Source organism: Taudactylus pleione, unplaced genomic scaffold, assembly GCF_031769625.1.
Source record: "Taudactylus pleione unplaced genomic scaffold, aTauple2 ptg000398l, whole genome shotgun sequence".
NCBI classification, from domain to species: Eukaryota; Metazoa; Chordata; class Amphibia; order Anura; family Myobatrachidae; genus Taudactylus; species Taudactylus pleione.
Window position 1 is genome coordinate 6,558,317 of NW_028284800.1, and position 19,885 is coordinate 6,578,201.

Here is a 19,885-nt window from a genome sequence, read left to right on the forward strand (position 1 = left end):
GGCCGCCCATTCTTGCTTAATCAATGCTTGGAGTTTGTCAGAATTTGTGGATTTTTGGTTGTCCATCCGCCTCTTGAGGATTGACCACAAGTTCTCAGTGGGATTAAGGTCTGGGGAGTTTCATGGCCATGGACCCAAAATTTAAATTTTTTGTTGCCCGAGCCACTTAGTTATCACTTTTGCCTTATGGCAAGGTGCTCCATCATGCTGGAAAAGGCATTGTTCATCACCAAACTGTTCTTGGATGGTTGGGAGAAGTTGCTCTTGGTGGATGTTTTGGTACCATTCTTTATTCATGGCTGTGTTCTTAGGCAAAATTGTGAGTGAGTCCACTCCCTTGGCAGGGAAGCAACCCCACACATGAGTGGTCTCAGGATCCTTTACTGTTGGCATGACACAGGACTGATGGTAGCGCTCACCTTTCATTCTCCAGACAAGTGTTTTTTGCCCCGATCCCGCAGCCGATCTTCTTGGGCGCCCTGAAGCCTTCTTCACAACTATTGAACCTCTCTCCTTGAAGTTCTTGATGATCTGATAAATGGTTGATTTAGGTGCAATCTTACTAGCAGCAATATCCTTGCCTGTGAAGTCCTTTGTTGAAACAATGATGACTGCACGTGTTTTCTTGCAGGTAACCATAGTTAACAGAGGAAGAAGAATGATTTCAAGCACCACCCTCCTTTTAAAAGCTTCCAGTCTGTTATTCTAACTCAATCAGCATAACAGAGTGATCTCCAACCTTGTCCTCATCAACACTCTCACCTGTGTTAACGAGTGAATCACTGACATGATGTCAGCTGGTCCTTTTGTGGCAGGGCTGAAATGCAGTGGAAATGTTGTTTTTAGGATTAAGTTTATTGTCATGGCAAAGAGGGACTTTGCAATTAATTGCAATTCATCTGATCACTCTTCATGACATTCTGGAGTATATGCAAATTGCCATAATAAAAATTGAAGCAGCAGATTTTGAGAAAACCAATACTTGTGTCATTCTCAAATCTTTTGGCCATGGCTGTACATGAAAATGCACATTTAAGTGTTTATGCCCAGTAGAACAGCCCGGCATTACTCTGTGCACGCACGATCTGAAAAGGAGTGTGGCCACTCCACACAGGTTAGTGGACTTGCGGCATGCCCACATCTCTTTGCATGCTGAGCATAGTGGTGGGAGGCCAGGCTTTCAGACCAGACCAGCCCATCAGCGCTTCTGCCCTGTGCTCAGTTAGATACAGCTCAAGATGCATAGAGATGTACAACACTAGTATATGCAACAGGTTTACATCAAGACTACAAAGCATGTATACTCACACACCACGGGTCAAATGTAGTAGGGTGAGTACAGAAAATGAGAGAAAAACGAAAATTTTTAAACCTAGTCAATGTAAAGTCACAGAACAGGAAAAATCACATATTTTTCAGACTCAAACAACTCTCAAGATCCAGGTGTTTCCTGTTTTGAAAATACAACTCGATTCATGTATTAGTGTGAGAGTTTTACTGCTAACTGTCACCCTATTACATTAGGCCCCACAATGGCTTAGAGAAGGGTACTGTATAAATGGCTTGAGAGAGTTGTTAGTAAATGCTAGCCACTTTTACCACTTCTACACAATATAATAATTAAATTAAGTGTGACATATACAAAAGAGAAAAGTATCTTGACAGTGTTATTAATAAATGAGACAGTCTCATTTACCATATTCAATCGTACAATATAATCAAATATAAACACAAAATACTGTACAATTTCAGTTAAATTCAAATAAATACAAGCAACTGTTTGTTGCCTTCCACTTTCAAAATCAAATCAGAGTAGCAGTGAAAAATTTAATGTATTAAGTAATCAGAATAGTCGGCTGCATTTTCATATACTACAGCGATGAATAAAGTACTATAGCTGTGGGGGCTAGCTAGTGCTGCTGATTGGCATTATTATTATCATAGCATCTCGTTGCACAATTCCTCTAGCATCAGCAAGAGATTTACCTTTTGATTTTCAGCATTGAACCTGTGAGCACCAAGAGCCTGCGGAGTGATTTCCATTACATCAAAATAAAATCCTAAGAAAAATTAAAAAAATAAAATACTAATATTAGTATCACAAGTAGCAGTAACATAAATGAGAGAAAAAAGAAAAAAAAATTGTAAAAGGCTCTTTGTTATTTTACAGTATACAATTTTCTTAGTTGCCAGCACTGTATATTGATATAAACACTATCTGTAAAGAACATGTGCAACTGTGGCATCCCTGCGACATCTGGAGACTAAAAAATGGTACTGCACAACATAAAAAAATAATACTAAGAAAAAAATAATAGAAATAACAAAAATAATAATTATTTTTTAAAGAAAAAAGTCCAACTAAACTTAATTTCATACACAGAAATAAATACTAAAGTAAAATCTCATCTTAATGATAATAATACTTTGGGGGTAAATTGCCTGAGCAGCGGGATTGAAAATTTGGCGGGTTTGCTAACGTTTAAAAGCATTACAATTTTATCAAGTTCAAGATCTTGCACAAAACTGCCAAGAAACTCCAATTTAGAATTCATTGAACATTGAAATGTTTTACCCATTAGAAGTATAGAAAGACCATAATTACTAAGCGGCAGGTTTAAGAAAAAATTATGTGTTTGCGACGGGATGTAGTTACCATCCCATCAGTCGGGATGCCGCTGCCAAAATCCTGACCACCGGTATCCAGACGGTAAGCATTAGGGTTAGGAGGAGGGTTAGGGTTAGGCACTAGGGGAAGGGTTAGGGTAAAGCTGCAAAGAGGGAGGGTTAGGGTTAGGCTGTGGGGGGGGTGGTTAGGGTTATGCTGCAGGGGGGGAAGGGTTAGGCTGCGTGAAAGGTGGGTTAGGGTTAGGGGTTAGTGTTAGGACACTTACCAGATTGGTCGGGATTCTGACTGTCGGGATGCCACTGACGGTTTTCTGACCGCCAACATCCCAACCGCCAGGACAACCCGTTTGTGACAGATGAGAAAACTCAAAAAGCATATATTTTTGAACTATTTGGTCATGTAGAAGGAGAAGAATCACAATACACATATAATAAGGGCAATTGTTATGTTTTGTTTTTTTTTAAAAAGGAGGCAGAAGACATTGATAACTGAAGAGGCGAGTGGATGGAGGTGTTATGTAGCAATTTCTGAAAAATTACTTTTTTAATGAATAAACAGTGTAATTTTAAATGTTGGTAGTCTATTTACTGAAATATTTTGTGGATAAAAGTGCTATGTACAATTTTTAAGTCAGTTTTTAGTCTAACAATTTATCTTTAACTATATATTCTATACATTATATAACGCCTTCATCCACTTGCCTCTTCAATTCTCTTATAGGGAAATACAATTTTACTAATATATGGGCGGGGGGCTAATTTTATTAAGAGAGCAATATCATTTATTAATAATATTAACCACTTTACTGGCTAATATTTTTTTCCAGAAACTGTAGTTTTTTTATGATCAAATTAGGTAAAGATCATGTAATTAAAACTTATCCAACATGATTTTATTTTAAAAAAAAAAGTGTTAAACAAATAACATCAATATCGATTTAAAAAAAAATATATATAAATATATATATATATATATATATATATATATTGTCATAATATTTATCATCAGAACTTTGCGATATTGCAACTTTAAATTTTTCCCGATAGCTGTACCTCATTCCTCTTCTCTGCAGCCGTCTGTTTGGAGGTACTGCTGGGCTTCCTGATCAGCAGTGATTGGCAAAAAGGTAGACACTGGGGGAGGGTGCAAGGATGCAGAGGGGCTGTGAGATCCCTCTGCCATTGGTGGCTGTTGGAGGATTACCTTCCTGCAGCCACCCAGTGGGCATTTCTAACTGGTCGCATTGCTTGCGACCATGTCAGGTAACACACAGCCTGGCATGGTCACAAATGCTGCAAACATGCCAGGCAAGTGGTTAAAGAGGCAATATTAGTCAATTGTAGTTTAAAAATGTTTTATGATGGGGCAACATGTATTATTTTATGATGTGAATACCATTTTTATAGACATAAAATAATAAATGTTGCCCCCATCATAAAAACATGAATTTGCATCCTGTGCATTGCAACATGGTTTGTCCAGGTGCAAGGAGGTGTGGATAGAAAGATCTACAGTGGAGATAGGCAATAGGTCAACAGGGTCAGATGGTCAACAGGTTCAATAGGTCAACTATTAAATGAACGACAAGGAATAAGGTCGACAGGGTCAAAAGGTTGACACACAGATGGTCAACACAGAAAATGCCTACTCATTTTTTTTTTTTTTATCCCTAATCCTCAACCTAACCCTCCCACTAGTGCCTAACCATAACCTTCCCAATGGTGCCTAAACCCAGGGTTGGACTGGCCCACAGGAGTACAGGGGAAATCCCCAGTGGGCCCCACTGCCTGAGGGCCCCAACCCCTCCTCTAGGGGTCAGGTTCCAGACTATGCACTGAATTGTACATTGTTACTCTATTAGAGGGTCAGTTACCTGATGGAGCAGGACCACTGATAAACATCAGGTCTTGATTTGTGTCTATAGAAACCACACCAAGATTTGCCTAATGATTAGTCAAGCAACTGTGGTGACTGGTCACACCCCCTCTGGTGGCTAACCAAACCCATTAAGCATGGGCGCCTATCACTGCATTCCCCTGGTGAGCCCTTTATGCCCCAGTCCAACACTGCCTAAACCTAACTTTCCCCCTAGTATCTAACCCTAACCATCCCCTTCTGCAGCCTAACCCTAACCACCCCCTAGTGCAGCCTAACCCTAACCATCCCCTTCTGCAGCCTAACCCTAACCATCCCCTTCTGCAGCCTAACCCTAACCATCCCCTTCTGCAGTCTAATCCTTATTGTCCCCTTCTGCAGCCTAACCCTAACAGTCCCCTTCTACAGCCTAACCCTAACCATCCCCTACTGCAGCCTAACCCTAACCATCCCCTTCTGCAGACTAACCCTTATTGTCCCCTTCAGCAGCCTGACCTAACTGTCCCCTTCTGCAGCCTGACCCTAACCGTCCCCTTCTGCAGGCCTGACCCTAACCGACCCCTTCTGCAGCCTAACCCTAACCGTCCCCTTCAACAGCCTGACCCTAACCGTCCCCTTCAGCAGCCTGACTCTAACCGTCCCCTTCAGCAGCCTGACCCTAACCATCCCCTTCTGCAGCCGAACCGTCCCCTTCTGCAGCCTAACCCTAATCATCCCCTTCTGCAGCCTGACCCTAGCCCTCTGCTAAGGGCCTAAGCCTAACCCTCATCCTAACCCAAACCGTAATTTTTTTTGACCTTTTCTGTGTCAACCAATTGTGTGTCGAAAAATGACCAGGTCTACCTAAGTCCACATTGGCTTTTTAACTGTTGACCATTTGACCTTGTGGGATCGGTATGATTTACCGCTGGCCAAATCCTGACAGCGGCAGCCTGACAGAGGTGGAAATCCCGATCATCCATTAAGGTATCTATGCTAACCTAATCCCCCCCCCTAACCCTAACCCTCCCTTAGGGGTGCCTAACCCTAACCTCCCCTCCAAGTGCTTAAACCTAACCCCCCCATCTCCGCCGCCTAAACCTAAGTCCCCCGGGGGGGTGCCTAACCCTAACCTCCCCCTGGGGGTGCCTAACCCTAACCCCCCCCTTCCACTAGCCTAACCTTAACCTCATGGGGGGTGCCTAATCCTAAGTCCCCCCGGGAGCCCTAAACCTAACCCTCCCCACCACGAGGCTGCCCGTGCCTGGCTTACCTTTAATCGGTAAGCTGGGTGTTGGGCTCCCGGCATAGGTCTAATGACAGGCGTCGGGATTTCGACGCCTGTCATTAGACACTTGCCGGGATTAGACAGTCGGGAAGCCGGCGGTCGGGATTCTGTCCGTCGGCTTCACAACTCTGTGGACCATTTGCATGTCGACCTATTAACTATCTATCTACACACTGTAGATATTACATCCCTATACAGTGCAAAGTTACTTGCTTTTTTTTTCGCTTTGCTCCCAACACAGAATCAGTCCCTCTATATATAACTGTAAATCTTGATAAAAATAAGGTAAATGTGAATGCACCATGTCAAAAACTATTATCTTAATTTGATTGTACTGGTATACTGTATGCTTTATTTTTTAATTATTCCTGTGTTTTCTTCATTTGTAAGATAGAGTGGTTTGCTGAACGTGTGTATGGTACTTAGGGTATATAAGATTGCCCGGCATGTTTTGCAGTATATGTTCTAGACAAATGAAACATAAATGATCCTAAAATGAACTAAAAAATAAATGACTTTTATTTTAAAGGATGTACTAGCTGAAAAAAATTACTATCACTGTGCATTTTCTTTTATACAGTGTATGTGGATGTGTGTCTTCAATAGCTTTGTTTTTTATATGGATCATGTTATACATTGTTTCAGTTTTGCATTAGTCCAGCTCATACTGCTGTGTGCATCTGTATCTATAACCATACCTATATGGCCACTGTTTCCAATGGGGGTTGATCGTAACATTTTAGAAAACTCTTCCCAGGAGCCAGATGAACAAACGTCTCTGATCTTCTCTCTCATCAGGGAACCATTCTTAAAACTAGGAATCAAACAAAGACCATTAGAGTGGCATAGAATAGTTTTACCGCACAATTCTCGCCTTTGTAATGAAATGCTGACCTCTCTTTGCCTCCAAAAGAAAATAGCTCCAAATATTGCATCTGTCTCTAGAGTCTAACAAAGAGATGATATTGTGATACTAAGACACAAATAATTGGATCGTGCCAGATGATCCACTGGACAATGGGTGATCACTACAGGATTAGAAAATCATTTCTGGGGGGAATGTATTGCTTTAGGCAATATTAGGAGTAAATCATGATTATTAGCCACATCCAGGGTTCTATTCCAACTAAAAGAAAGATGCTCGGAATGTACAACATAGTGACCTAACTCAATTGTTCTACAGCAGCTTAAAGCAGCAACCAGGTGCAATAATACATTTTGATTGCCCTCCAGTGAGATTCTGAATGGAGATAATGATTTGTAGGAGGATACCTAGGAGCATAGGTACCCAAACAGTTCATGTTCTCCAGGTCTCCTCACAGAATCACAAGTGAAATAATTAACTCCATCTGTGGGTCTTTTAAAATGTGTCAGTGAGTAATGAATACACCTGTGCACCTGCTGGGTGACTTGGAAGGTGCAAACTGTTTGGGGTTCTGAGGACCAAGAACCACTATGGCAGCATTTGGGAATTTTCTGGTGTCGTGCTGCAGAGACACAGTGTTCGTGGACACTCTGGATGTTCCTAGAAATTGCGGCCTTTGCGTAGATGGGACCAGGAACCCTTGTGATTGCGACTCTCTGAGCTGCCACCTGACTACTCTAATGGGCAAGAACATCAGAGCTTTTTGGACTCCCTGAAGGGGACCGCTGCAGTATAGGCAAATAATCCAGTGCCTGGCCTGTACAAAGAGACGCCACGGGCTGCTGACCTAAGTCTGGTCACTATGTTATAACTACTACTATGTCTTGAGGAACCTGATATGTGACACCTCCTTTACATTCTGCTTGTTCTCATTCTACCTGTCTTATATGCTGTATGGGATATTTCTGACGTCAAGCCTCATGTGAAGACGGTGCATTGCTAAGTCATCTGCTCATACACCGGCTAAATTCTCCCCAAACGTGGCTTTTCATACTCTGTTTGGGGTTGCCTCCTCCTCAATACCACTCCACCCAGCTCTCAATCATCGACTATGGCTTTGGGCAGCTTTGACTATCACTCCTGAACCCTGTGTGTTCCTCTTTCTCAAGCACCTGAGGTATGTGTGAGTCTTGGGGGGGGGGGGGTTTATATGTGTGAAATTCTACACCACCTGCGGTCCCTGTAGACCGGATAACACATTCAACAAGACCACCAACTATTAGATTGGAAGGAGGCAAAATGGATCTGGACAGGGCCATAGGGAGGGTGGTGCGGCCAGTGCCTCTGGACAGGGCCGTAGGGAGGGTGGTGCGGCCAGTGCCTCCGCACAGGGCGGAATCCTCTAGCGGCACCAGCCATGAACTGCCTGGCTCCAGAGAGGTCTGCAGGAAGAGACCTACTGCAGTGCTGCGCCGCGCACCAGCAATGCCGATGAAAAACCCCACAGTGGGAACGCTGCTCCTGTCTACTCACAGGTGAATCTGCAGCTTAAACTTACCACTGGTTAAGCAGCAGTGGCGTAACTATAGAGGGTGCAGGGGGTGCACTTGCTATGGGGCTCGGAGGCTTAGGGGGCCCACCAGCCCAGCAAGCATCCCCCTGAACCCTTTGTAGCATGGGCGGCCAAGTTGCTGGTGCAACTGGGAACGCTGGTCTCTGAAGCGATCAGAGACTAAAGACACCTCTGATCGCTTCAGGGGCTAGCGTTCCCAGTGATGCAGTGCGCGGGTGACGTCATGATCCAGTCAGCCCGACAGCAGCGTCTACGCGGGGAGCTGATGGCGTGGACTGGAATGTGGAGAGGAAAATACTGCACAGGGGAGGAGGGCCACATCATAAGGGGCAGTACTAGGGGCATTACTCAGGGCACAGCTTAAGGGGCACTACTAAAGGAATTATTGGGGGCACTACATTAGGGGCATTACATAAAGGGAACAACAAGGGGCATTACTGGGGGCACTGCATAATGGGCACTACTGGGGGCACTGCATAAGGGGCTCTAATAGAAGGGGCATTGCATATTGGGCACAACCACAGGGGGTACTGCATAATGGCCACAATTACAGGGGGCACTATATAATGGGCACAACTACAGGGGGCTTTGTATAATGGGCACTGCATAAGAGGCACAACTACAGGGGGTATTGCATAATGAGCACAACTACAGGGGCACTGTATAGGTAGACCTATGGGGGCCCAGAGGAAATTTTGCTATGGGGCCCCCATACCTCTGGTTACTCCCCTGCTAAGCAGGCAACTTATCTGGTTTCTGCTGATGTATGCAGATGACAGATGTGTCCACATACATCTATCCTCCGTGCACTACAAGTCGTATTACACATAAGAGTGAGAGCAGTGTGACTCGGCAGCGTAGAGGGCATTTTCATGCGATTTGCACAGAAATGCGAATAAGGTGCACAAGTAGCTTCTGCTGGTTAAAATGATATGCAGCATGCCTATATTGGGTGGGTGACTACGGGTGCACAGCTGTGCAAATAAGACGCATTTGAAGGTAAAAATTAGAATAAAGACACTTGGCACTACAGAGTCACGCCAAGACATGGAGCGACTAGAAGGGCTGGATGTATGAGGACACATCTGTAAGTGGCAAGATCCACATAAATCCCGATCAGGAGCCAGGACTTAACAATTAAAGTGCAATATTATTAAGGCATTGGGAACATCCTGTATGCTAGAAGAGCTCTAGCAGCACCAGTTAAGCTGTTTTACCACTCTGAGCTTGCATCCCGTTGCGTGGCTGCGGTCTCTAGCAAGTTCAATTACAGTGCCTGTGGATCGTCTTTTTTTGCAAAAATGATATAGAAGGCACAAGGATGTGATAAAAGAGTCTTGTGGATGGTGCACTTTATTCCTCAACCAGTTTCACTGCCAACAGCTGCTTTTAAAAGAGGCAGAAAACGCCAAGTCCACTACCTTGAATGTTACTGCTTTGGTGGAGACGGTCTGTGCCCTCTTTTTCTTTTAAGTGGATTCCTTCATGTTCTGCCACACTGTCCTATTATTTTCTCTAGACCATGTACCCATGCTACATAAGCACCATAGGGAATTGGATAAGTGGGATTTACATCGCTTTTCAGGGCCATATAAATGTTGCTAAAATTAATGTTCTTTCCCATATCCTTTATCTGTTACAGACGACCATAGTGGAACTCCCTACTAATTTTCTGTCAGAGGTTCACAACCTTATACGTACCTTTGTGTGTGGGTGGGATAGGAAAACGAGGTTTTAGCATGCAGTACTCTTCTGTCAGAAACTCCAGGGGGGAAAGCAACTACCCATGGTATAGACCTATTACCAAGCGACTATCTTGAAATGGGTATTGGATTGTACTAAAGGCCCAGAGTAAAGACAAGGGGTGAGACTGGAGACATTATCTTTGTCTTTGCCCTTACATATGCTTCCTTGGTGCCCCAAAATTTTGCACTCTACCCATTTGACTGTTGGCCCCAACCTGGAGGAAGCTACTGAACAGTAGGTGTTCCCCTCTCCTCCCATTTTACATAATCCCCTTTTCCCCCTTGGAACCTCTGGAGGAACTATATCCACCTGGCCAGTGCCTGGGATTTGTATCATGGGCCATTTAATTCCCGGTGACAGGTTTAAGTCCTTCACAGAGCTTTAGCCTGATACTACCTTTACAAATAATTACTATTTTTTTTTTTAAACCAAGTGCACTCATTGATCTGCCCCTGCTCACAAGTTATCCATAAAAATTCTAGTAGCATGTTCCCTATGAGCCCTCATATCACTGAAGTATGGGATAGGAATCTCACACCTAGGGGCATGCATGTCAGTTGGGAAGTTTACCAAGTCATTAACATTTGTTTTTCTAGTATGGAGATTCTGGAGACTCAATACATGGACAAACACACTGAGTTTATGGCAACTTGGTTTTGTTGGATTGACTTTAAGTTTTCCCTCTCATATAAGGCTCTTGTACCACGGTCTTAGGTGTCTTACTGTATTTCCTTGATGTGATCATGACTACAGTACCTCCCTCTGTCCAGCAGTCCCATAGACCTCCCTCCGCCTGCTGTGTCTCTACATTGCATCCATGCCCCACTCTTTCTCTCCCGTTTCCTTTTTCTGTTTCTACTTGTTCTACCCTCACTTTTTGCTTCTCTGTAATATATATATATATATATATATATATATGATACATGTATATATATATATATATATATATATATGTTTGATGGGTGATTCTGTCTAGCTATTTTGCCCTTCTGTTTTGGAAGAATCGCCTGCCTTTCTTTGCGTGTTTATCTGTTGAGTATTGTACAAATTTCCTCTTCGAAAATAAAGAATTTATAAAAATAAAAAAGTTATTTAACTTTCTATCTAAAGGGAATATTCTATGTGGGATTTCTGCTTCAAGACAGATTAGTCACATTACCTGTAATAATTAATTTACCTACAAACTACAGTACATACAGAAAATAATGACAACATTTCTGCTTTACAGATAAAAAACTAGCGTCCCAAAGCAGAGCTAAGCGGTGTCATATCCAAGGTTATTCCCAATAGAATACTCCTGAAACCAGAAAGAAAGAACTTTGTATTTAGTAAAAGTTGCAGTCGTGCAAGTACAAACTAGTGTATCAAATTTTATAAGGTAATAAGTTATACAGGATAATGGACAGTGTTACATATCTGTAGAACCCAGGAGAAGAGAAGATTAATGCAAATCAGATTGAGAAGCATAAATCTGAGGGGTGACAATATTGAGGTATTTAGCCTTCTCGTCTGCAAGAGCATTGTTTTATGTGGAATAATTGCTGCCTCAATTTTATGGTAGATGTACTATCCTGCATCAGGAACATAAGTGGTAGTTTAAACAGACTCCCTGCATGTAGAATACAGTTAAAAGCTCATACAAGCAGTAACCAAGCATCTATTTAGTATTTAGATGTTCAACATTACAGTAAGAAATTATTACTGACACAACTTAGAAAACTATGCACAGTTTATCAAATTTATTAACTTTTATTTTATAGCTTAGTAACAATCAATACTTTATTAATCAGGACTCAGATAGTGATATACATCTGCCCATTGCCCAATATACACTATCCATTCACCCAGCGAGCCTGCTTCAATGATTTTGCTGTCTGATTGTACTTTATTAGTAAGATTGTTGAGTTAAGCTTTACATGTAGTTTGCACTATTAAACTAGTTTTGCAGCACAACTTTTGACATAATTAATAATAAAAACTTAACCAAAAGTATATCTCTGTTCTAACACAGAGCACAGTACAGCTAACAAGCTTGACACAGATTTACTGTATATGATAAGAAAATAATATATCATCATACAATTAACTGAAGTTATGAATTGGTATGGATAATTAATATGGAGTATTATGAATTACTGTTGTCTAGCAGCGCTAACTGCTAAAAATACTAAAGTTAAGTGAGCTGACTAACAATGAATGGTTCAACTTCATGTTTACAATGCACAATATGATGAATGATCAGAATGTGTAACATTGTACATCAGAATGATTGCCTTGTGTATATCGCTCACCATAATAGAGCCATGTAGTCTTGAGAATGCACTGGGTTTATGAATATATGACCCTCCAAAGACGGGGTGGGTTGTTGGATCCAAAGGAATAGAGTGTCACTAGTGCCGAGGCTGACCTGTTCCAGAATAAGAAAACATCAAACTATGCGAGACCAACATATTAGGGATGAGCTATTCGGTTTTTGTGGGTTATGTTCGGATCTAAAAAAATGGCATCATATTGGCTAACCGGCTCTTACGTGTTTTGGATAGCCAATAGCATAAATCCAAACTAATCCGAAGTGTCGCTAATTTGGTGAAAAGAACAGAGTCAAAACCGAACCATTGCTGTAATGCGGGACTGCTGTGTCTCTGTGAAACCAACATTAAACAGCTTATAGGATTTGTTTTCCGAACCATTGCTGTAATGCGAACCATTGTACTCTGCTTAAAGAGACATATATAGTTTACTAGTACAAAATAAAACTCAATACTCATCTACAAAATAACAAAGAGGATAATAAATGCAATGGATGAAAATATTATTTGCAAGTAAATATTGCACATATTTTTTAAAGCATGTAATGAACAGATGTTACATTCCACCAAAAAACGAATACACGATGTGGGACTATGACACTGGAGTTTCAAACTATAAATATTTGGAATAACATTCCTTCTTAATTAAGGCTATAAGCTAAACTGTCCCAATTTACATTAGGATTGATCTGAATAGCTAAAATACTGGTTTGTCACATGCTATAAAATGTGTTAGCTGTTAGGGGTCAATTCACTTAGGGTAGTGGATTTTTGTTTGTGGCACCATAGATCGGCACGTAATGAAGACGAGTTGATGTGTCGTTGCTGGCGTTTCCACGCCATTTCAACGGCACATCGCGGGGCTTGTGGCTACTTGGATGGACGCATTAAAATGTTCTAAACATTCCATCATGAACAGTTTTAAAAGTTTGTTCTACTGTAGTTGTGTTACGGTACTTCACACTTCTGTACAGTATATTAAACTGCATGTTACATGTCCTTGATACCAGACAACTTTAAAGTTTGTTTACCCTGTTAAATAGTTATAGTGCTATTACTATATTGCTTAGAAGTTAGAAGTTTACCTTTTATCTTTTTCCCTTTTTAATAAAGCTTAATAGAAATTAGTAACATGTCACTCAGATAGTATTTTTTTATTTTTCCTGATTTATTTCCTTTGTATGCTAGTGCCTGTACTACAGTACATGATAGTATGTTCCTAGTAAGACATGGATCTAGGATGCATCATGGTATAGAACGGAACATTTTTCCTGCATTTTAAATTTTTGGGAATTTTTTTGTTTTTTTAAAATGGTTTTAAATAGAACTTGATATGTGAACAAGACATGAACTAGCTACACTCTGGCAGAGAAGCAGTAAGGCTTTATTACACAGCAACCTGCCCCGTTATCTAGTTGTTACTTGGAGGAAACATATTATGTATCGCTATAATTTTCTCCTTGAATGTTCCGTAAATGTCACTATAGCATTTAATAAAATCTTGATAATGAATCTCATTAAAAAGTAACATTTATAACCTGTAGCCATATTCTTATTTCCATCTGTCTACAAAGAAAAAAAAAACCTGTATTTGCCTACAGAGATATATGTTAAACATCCACATAAACAAAATACATACTTATGTAGAGGTTGGAGGAGTTTAAGTACTGTGTCAGCTCAAGTGCTGGGGTCAGTGCTAGGTCCTATTAAATACTGGATTCATTACAGGGTAAAAGACAATTATTTTGCTGGGTATTTTCATTGCTTATTATTAGTCTTAATATTAGACCTGTGACCTCTATCCAAGCTGTTATACATAATGTAAAGAATATTACCAATCTCCCAGTAGAAACAGATCTTGGAGATGCTAAGCTAATTCTGTCCATTTATTTACATGAAGAAGACTGTGCATATGTTATAATACACATGGAATGAATACTTTTTATAAAAATGTTGTCATACAGAAAAGTCTATTGAGGTTTAGTAGGTCCAGAGTGACGCATCCCCATCTACTGTCCCAGTCACTAGTCGCACTGCACATCCTTGTGTGCAGTAAGAATTTGGTGCGATTCTACAGTCCGTGGCGTAGTCAGGCATTGCCTGGGTATACCTGTGCACTGTCTGAGCAGATGTAGTCAGGCATTGCCTGGGTATACCTGTGCACTGTCTGAGCAGATGTAGTCAGGCATTGCCTGGGTATACCTGTGCACTGTCTGAGCAGATGTAGTCAGGCATTGCCTGGGTATACCTGTGCACTGTCTGAGCAGATGTAGTCAGGCATTGCCTGGGTATACCTATGCACTGTCTGAGCAGATGTAGTCAGGCATTGCCTGGGTATACCTGTGCACTGTCTGAGCAGATGTAGTCAGGCATTGCCTGGGTATACCTGTGCACTGTCTGAGCAGATGTAGTCAGGCATTGCCTGGGTATACCTGTGCACTGTCTGAGCAGATGTAGTCAGGCATTGCCTGGGTATATCTGTGCACTGTCTGAGCAGATGTAGTCAGGCATTGCCTGGGTATACCTGTGCACTGTCTGAGCAGATGTAGTCAGGCATTGCCTGGGTATACCTGTGCACTGTCTGAGCAGATGTAGTCAGGCATTGCCTGGGTATACCTGTGCACTGTCTGAGCAGATGTAGTCAGGCATTGCCTGGGTATACCTGTGCACTGTCTGAGCAGATGTAGTCAGGCATTGCCTGGGTATACCTGTGCACTGTCTGAGCAGATGTAGTCAGGCATTGCCTGGGTATATCTGTTCACTGTCTGAGCAGATGTAGTCAGGCATTGCCTGGGTATACCTGTGCACTGTCTGAGCAGATGTAGTCAGGCATTGCCTGGGTATACCTGTGCACTGTCTGAGCAGATGTAGTCAGGCATTGCCTGGGTATATCTGTTCACTGTCTGAGCAGATGTAGTCAGGCATTGCCTGGGTATACCTGTGCACTGTCTGAGCAGAGCAGTGACTCTCCCTAAGGTGATCTGAGTTCCCCATTTGGCTTTTCTGAGTGGCATAAAAAGCGGACAATGGGCCTGATTCAGACCCACTCGTGAGCGGCTGTACGCTCGCAAGTGGGTCGATGGTCTGCACTGAGCATGCGCACGACGGAGGGAGCTCCGTCGTGCGCATGCGCCAGACACGACGAGCGAAGGACTTTCCTTCGCTCGTTGTGTCCGATCAAAGGGGGCGTGCTGTCAATGTTGATTGACAGCACGCCCCCTTTGGTGGGCGTGCCGGGGGCGTGCCTCCCTGACGGGGGCGTTCCCACGGGAACGCCTCCCGTCAGAAGCCGGCCCACTGACATCACTAGTGATGTCAGTGGGAGTGATTTTGGCTCTGATAGAGCCAAAATCACTCCGGAGCTTGCGGTTGAAAACCTCAACCGCAGGCTCCAGCTCGCAATTTCGATGGTCGCGATGGTCATGACCATCGCGGCCATCAAAATGCACGCTCGTATAGCCTGTGGGTGGTGACCCACAGCTATACGAGCACCCAGGAGGACGCTCCATGAAAAAGGAGCCCGGCCCTCATGCAGAGCGTGCGCTCTGCTCAGAGCGTACGGCTCTGAATGAGGGCCAATGTTCTTTTCAGCCCATAGACTGCCAGTCAAACAGAACTGCGCTAAGTGATTTATATGGTATGATGCTTTATGAGATATTATGTCTGGGGGAGTTATGGGTTATTTTTTTATAACAGAATATTCTAGAGTACTGAAAAAATATATATTTCTGCAGATAAACATACAAATTCAATACATGGGTACTTCTTACAATGGTAAGTAACAGGAAGTACAGCGTTGGTCTGTGTTTCCTATTTAATTTATGCCCCAGTTTAGCAAGGGCCAATGCACTGTGTATGGAAGATGTACACTGGTCTATATATATATATGAGTGTGTGTATATATAATTGTGTGTGTGTGTGTGTGTGTGTGTGTATATATATATATATATATATATATATATATATATAAATATATATACACACACACACAGGCATCATAAAGGTATTATCAATCAGAGAGGCTCTGCACACATTGTTAGCCACTAGAGAACTTACCGCTATATCACCTTCTTTCAGTCTCATTCCAGCCAGGGATGCTGGGTAAAGAATAAATGTAAAGACTTGCCAATACATTTTAATCATCAGGTTCTATTACATATAATGTTTCCACTGTAATCATGTTAATAAACATAATAGGTCAATTGTCAGGCTGTCGGAGAGTGACAGAGATATGTATATACATTTTTAGATGTATATATACAGTGTACATGCTGTTTGAGATGTAGTCATTAGGTAAACATTTACAATGTCGACATAATGTTGTCAGGTGGCGGAGTTTACATAGTGGTCCCGCCCCCTCAATAAAATCTGCCACAACCAGTAAGTGTCCACTGGCACAGGCAGTGGATTCCTATTAGAAGCGCTATCGCCTAATCACAGCCAGACAGGCAGCCCCAGGGGAAGGTGCTTTCTCTCCCTGGGACGGCCTGTCCAGACCTTGCCGTGAGCCCTATCTGGCTTCTAGTGGCTGCAGCCGATGCAGTCCCTAAAAGGGCAATGCACCTGGCAGGAGCCAAATAGAAAACATGAAATAAAGAGCCGGCCAGGCCGCTATACAGGCTGCTGCACCGGCAGCCTCCATGCCAGGAAAAAATAGGAGCCACCTCTGATGTTGATACCACAATGTCGGCAGTTATGATGTTAAGATTTAAACACCCAGCGTGACTACATTCTCAGAATGTCGACATGTGAAATGTCGACATTGACAGAATGTTAACATTAGGGTTAGGCTGTGTGCAAGAAGGTTAGTGTTAGGCCGTGGGGTAAGGGGAAGTAGGGATAGTTACTAGAGGGAGGGTTAGAGGAAGAATACTTACTGGCACTGAAGGTTCACAGGTCCTTAAGTAACGGTCACATGACCGCCATGACCCGGAAGCCCCACTGTAGCTGTCAGGAGCAGGTAAGAAAAGACAAAGCTGCACCTTATTCCAAATTTCCACCTTATTTGTAACATTTCTGCAGCCCCCATAGGTAGTAATGGGGAGTGTGCAGGAATGAGGGAGGAGCATCTGCACTGGGCACAGAATTTATAATATATATCTTTCACATTTGCAGGCTCCTTTTCACCTCGCCGAGACAGTTCTTTATAGCTGTCCCGGCACTTCAAGATATAAGAAAGAGAAGAGCGGCAAATTTATTTTTCACAATTAATATTGTTTTTTCTTTCAAACTTTTCCAGTCTCCATATATTTACTCTTTGCTAAATATATATTTTACCCAGATTTACCCAGCGTAATCATTTAAACGTTTGCTGTTTCTGTTACAAGGGTCTATTTAACACTTAAAAACTCATTGCAGGGCACCATGACTAATAATAGATTATAATTTAGATTTTAGCTTTTGGTTGGTTATCTAACATTTGCTGCCCAATACCAAGCAATGTCTGAGTGGGGATATAGTCTTCCAAAATAAATGACACAGACGTGTACATACAGCCCCTTACCTGGGTTATCTCCGGTGAATGCAACAACACTGCAGTCATGGCTAAACCCATAGCGCTGGACATAATACGTGGCCACAGTCCCCTATGAGAAGAAGGAAATGCAGCTGTAATGATTATACAATCACATTAACACACATTTTATTTAACAAATTAGGCAGCCATTAAGCTGGGATGTTGTGTAAATCCTGGAGAAATAAATGGATATACATATGTAGAATATTTTTGTTCAAAGGTTGTTACTTTGCTAAAACAGCGTTTCCCCATTTTCCATAAAGATGTGATCACTCTTCCAGTGAGGAGTTTATAACTAAAACTTCATATTAACCATCCATAATAATACACACAAATATGAAGAGAAATGTAGTTGTCTATTCAAACTGAATTACATCCTTGTATTCTACTGAGCATTTAAAGTGCACCTGTCACTACACACTATGGATGACTGTCTCATGAATATTGTTCATGGAGCGTTCCAGTGACGTCTGGTTCTTAGTGACTGATAGGCCAGTCTTGTGTATATCGGTTCAAATTCCAAATCGATGCCTCCATTGTGTATACATAAGAAGTTCACTTTTAAATTAATTGCTAGAGTTTATCATGACTACACCCTCCTATGGGGTAATACTGGTGTCATTCCCAAATATTCTCTGTACAGCACTGCTTAATTGGTAATGGTAAATAAATAATAATAATAATAATAATAATAATAATAAACAAATGTAATACAGATATCATTGTACAGTAGCATCACATTTTAGTTCAGGCCTCTTGAATTGGAATGCACTTAGGGCCTGCTCCAGAGGCGGACGCTAATGCGATCGCAACCGCGTATTCTTATGCAACGCAGTTGCAAAAATATGCAAATGTCAGCAAAGATCACCTGAGCATTCAGACGCCCACTGCTGTCTTCTTACCTGCGTGTGACTACGCAAACCTACGTAAACATAGGTAACATCGAAGTACCTCGGTGGTCATCTTACCCTTGCGGCAGGACTGACTTGCCGCAGCCATGGGGTCTCTTCTGACATGCAAAGCTGCGTATGCAATCGCAGTGGCTAATTTATGCACGCCCATGTTACTGCATTTAAACGGACAGACACGCCTACATTTTTGTGACCACTCCCTATTACCACCCCCAAACGCTGGCAGTCTGTCACTCACTTGGCGAGGAGCTCCTCTGTACATGCCTGATCGCAATGCGATCGCAGCACACGTGCAGTGCAGTAAATATGCATGCACAATGGCAAACAATCGCTCGAACTGTGAGAAAATTGCATTAGAGTCCGCCTCTGAATCAGGCCCTTAATCCAGGAATCGGTTTGGCCGATTCGTAGCCATATGTGGATTCTGACCTTCCTGCTATGTTACTGTGCAGGAGTTACAAAGGAGTCATACACAGCATTCCCTATCAAACAATTCAGTGCACTGTCACTTAAAGTGCGTCAAAGTCATAGGTCAGTGTAGATATTTAAAGGTCAACGCCTTCCATGATGAGAAGACTCAATTTAGATAAAATATAGCACTTTACTTTTCACTGTTTCCTGGTATAGAAGATGAATGTGTACACTCACCAGTACTGAACAGGATGGAACAACGGACCCCAGCTTCTCTCTGAGGTCAGGGGCACATGCATTAAGACACTTCTCATTCCAAGTCTTGTCATGAATGTCTAGTAAATTCATTCCAGAACCTGCACATAAAGAAAGTTCTGTTTAATACTAAAACACATAGTTGCAGACATGTGATTATCTCAGTGTTGAAAGGGTTAAAAGACCTGAACACTGGGTCATACTGTATGACATGGAAGGCCACGTCCGGTGGGTAAAACGAATGAGTGATGCATTAGGTCTATGCAGGGACATCCACATCGGGCATACAGATGTGTCTGTGACTCTGCGCACATCTTTGCTTCAGTCTCGCCAAACAGCCCCTCCCGGCGCGCCAGGTCCCATGATACTCTGCTACCACCGGGCGTCTTTTTTGCTTCTTTTTTTGCCCACAATGGATCCTGATTCATTTGATATGTGCCACTTGTATACCTGAGTGCAACTGGGTCTCTGAATCAGCACGTGAAGTGCTACATTACTGCATTCACTATAGCTACACTTTAAACCCACT

At 42.3% G+C, this 19,885-nt stretch overlaps 1 protein-coding gene across 1 annotated transcript in view; it reads right to left on the reverse strand.

Annotated features, from left to right (window-relative positions):
* Positions 1-19,885, reverse strand: part of XYLB (xylulokinase) — a 246,332-nt gene that overhangs the window by 191,637 nt on the left and 34,810 nt on the right. Inside the window, exons 9-14 of the mRNA XM_088446410.1 lie at positions 19,339-19,457; positions 17,768-17,849; positions 16,321-16,361; positions 12,247-12,362; positions 6,470-6,585; positions 1,987-2,060 (exon numbers count right to left, since the gene is read on the reverse strand). Coding sequence (XP_088302536.1) covers positions 1,987-2,060; positions 6,470-6,585; positions 12,247-12,362; positions 16,321-16,361; positions 17,768-17,849; positions 19,339-19,457 — 548 coding nt within the window. The remainder of the gene's footprint in view (positions 1-1,986; positions 2,061-6,469; positions 6,586-12,246; positions 12,363-16,320; positions 16,362-17,767; positions 17,850-19,338; positions 19,458-19,885) is intronic.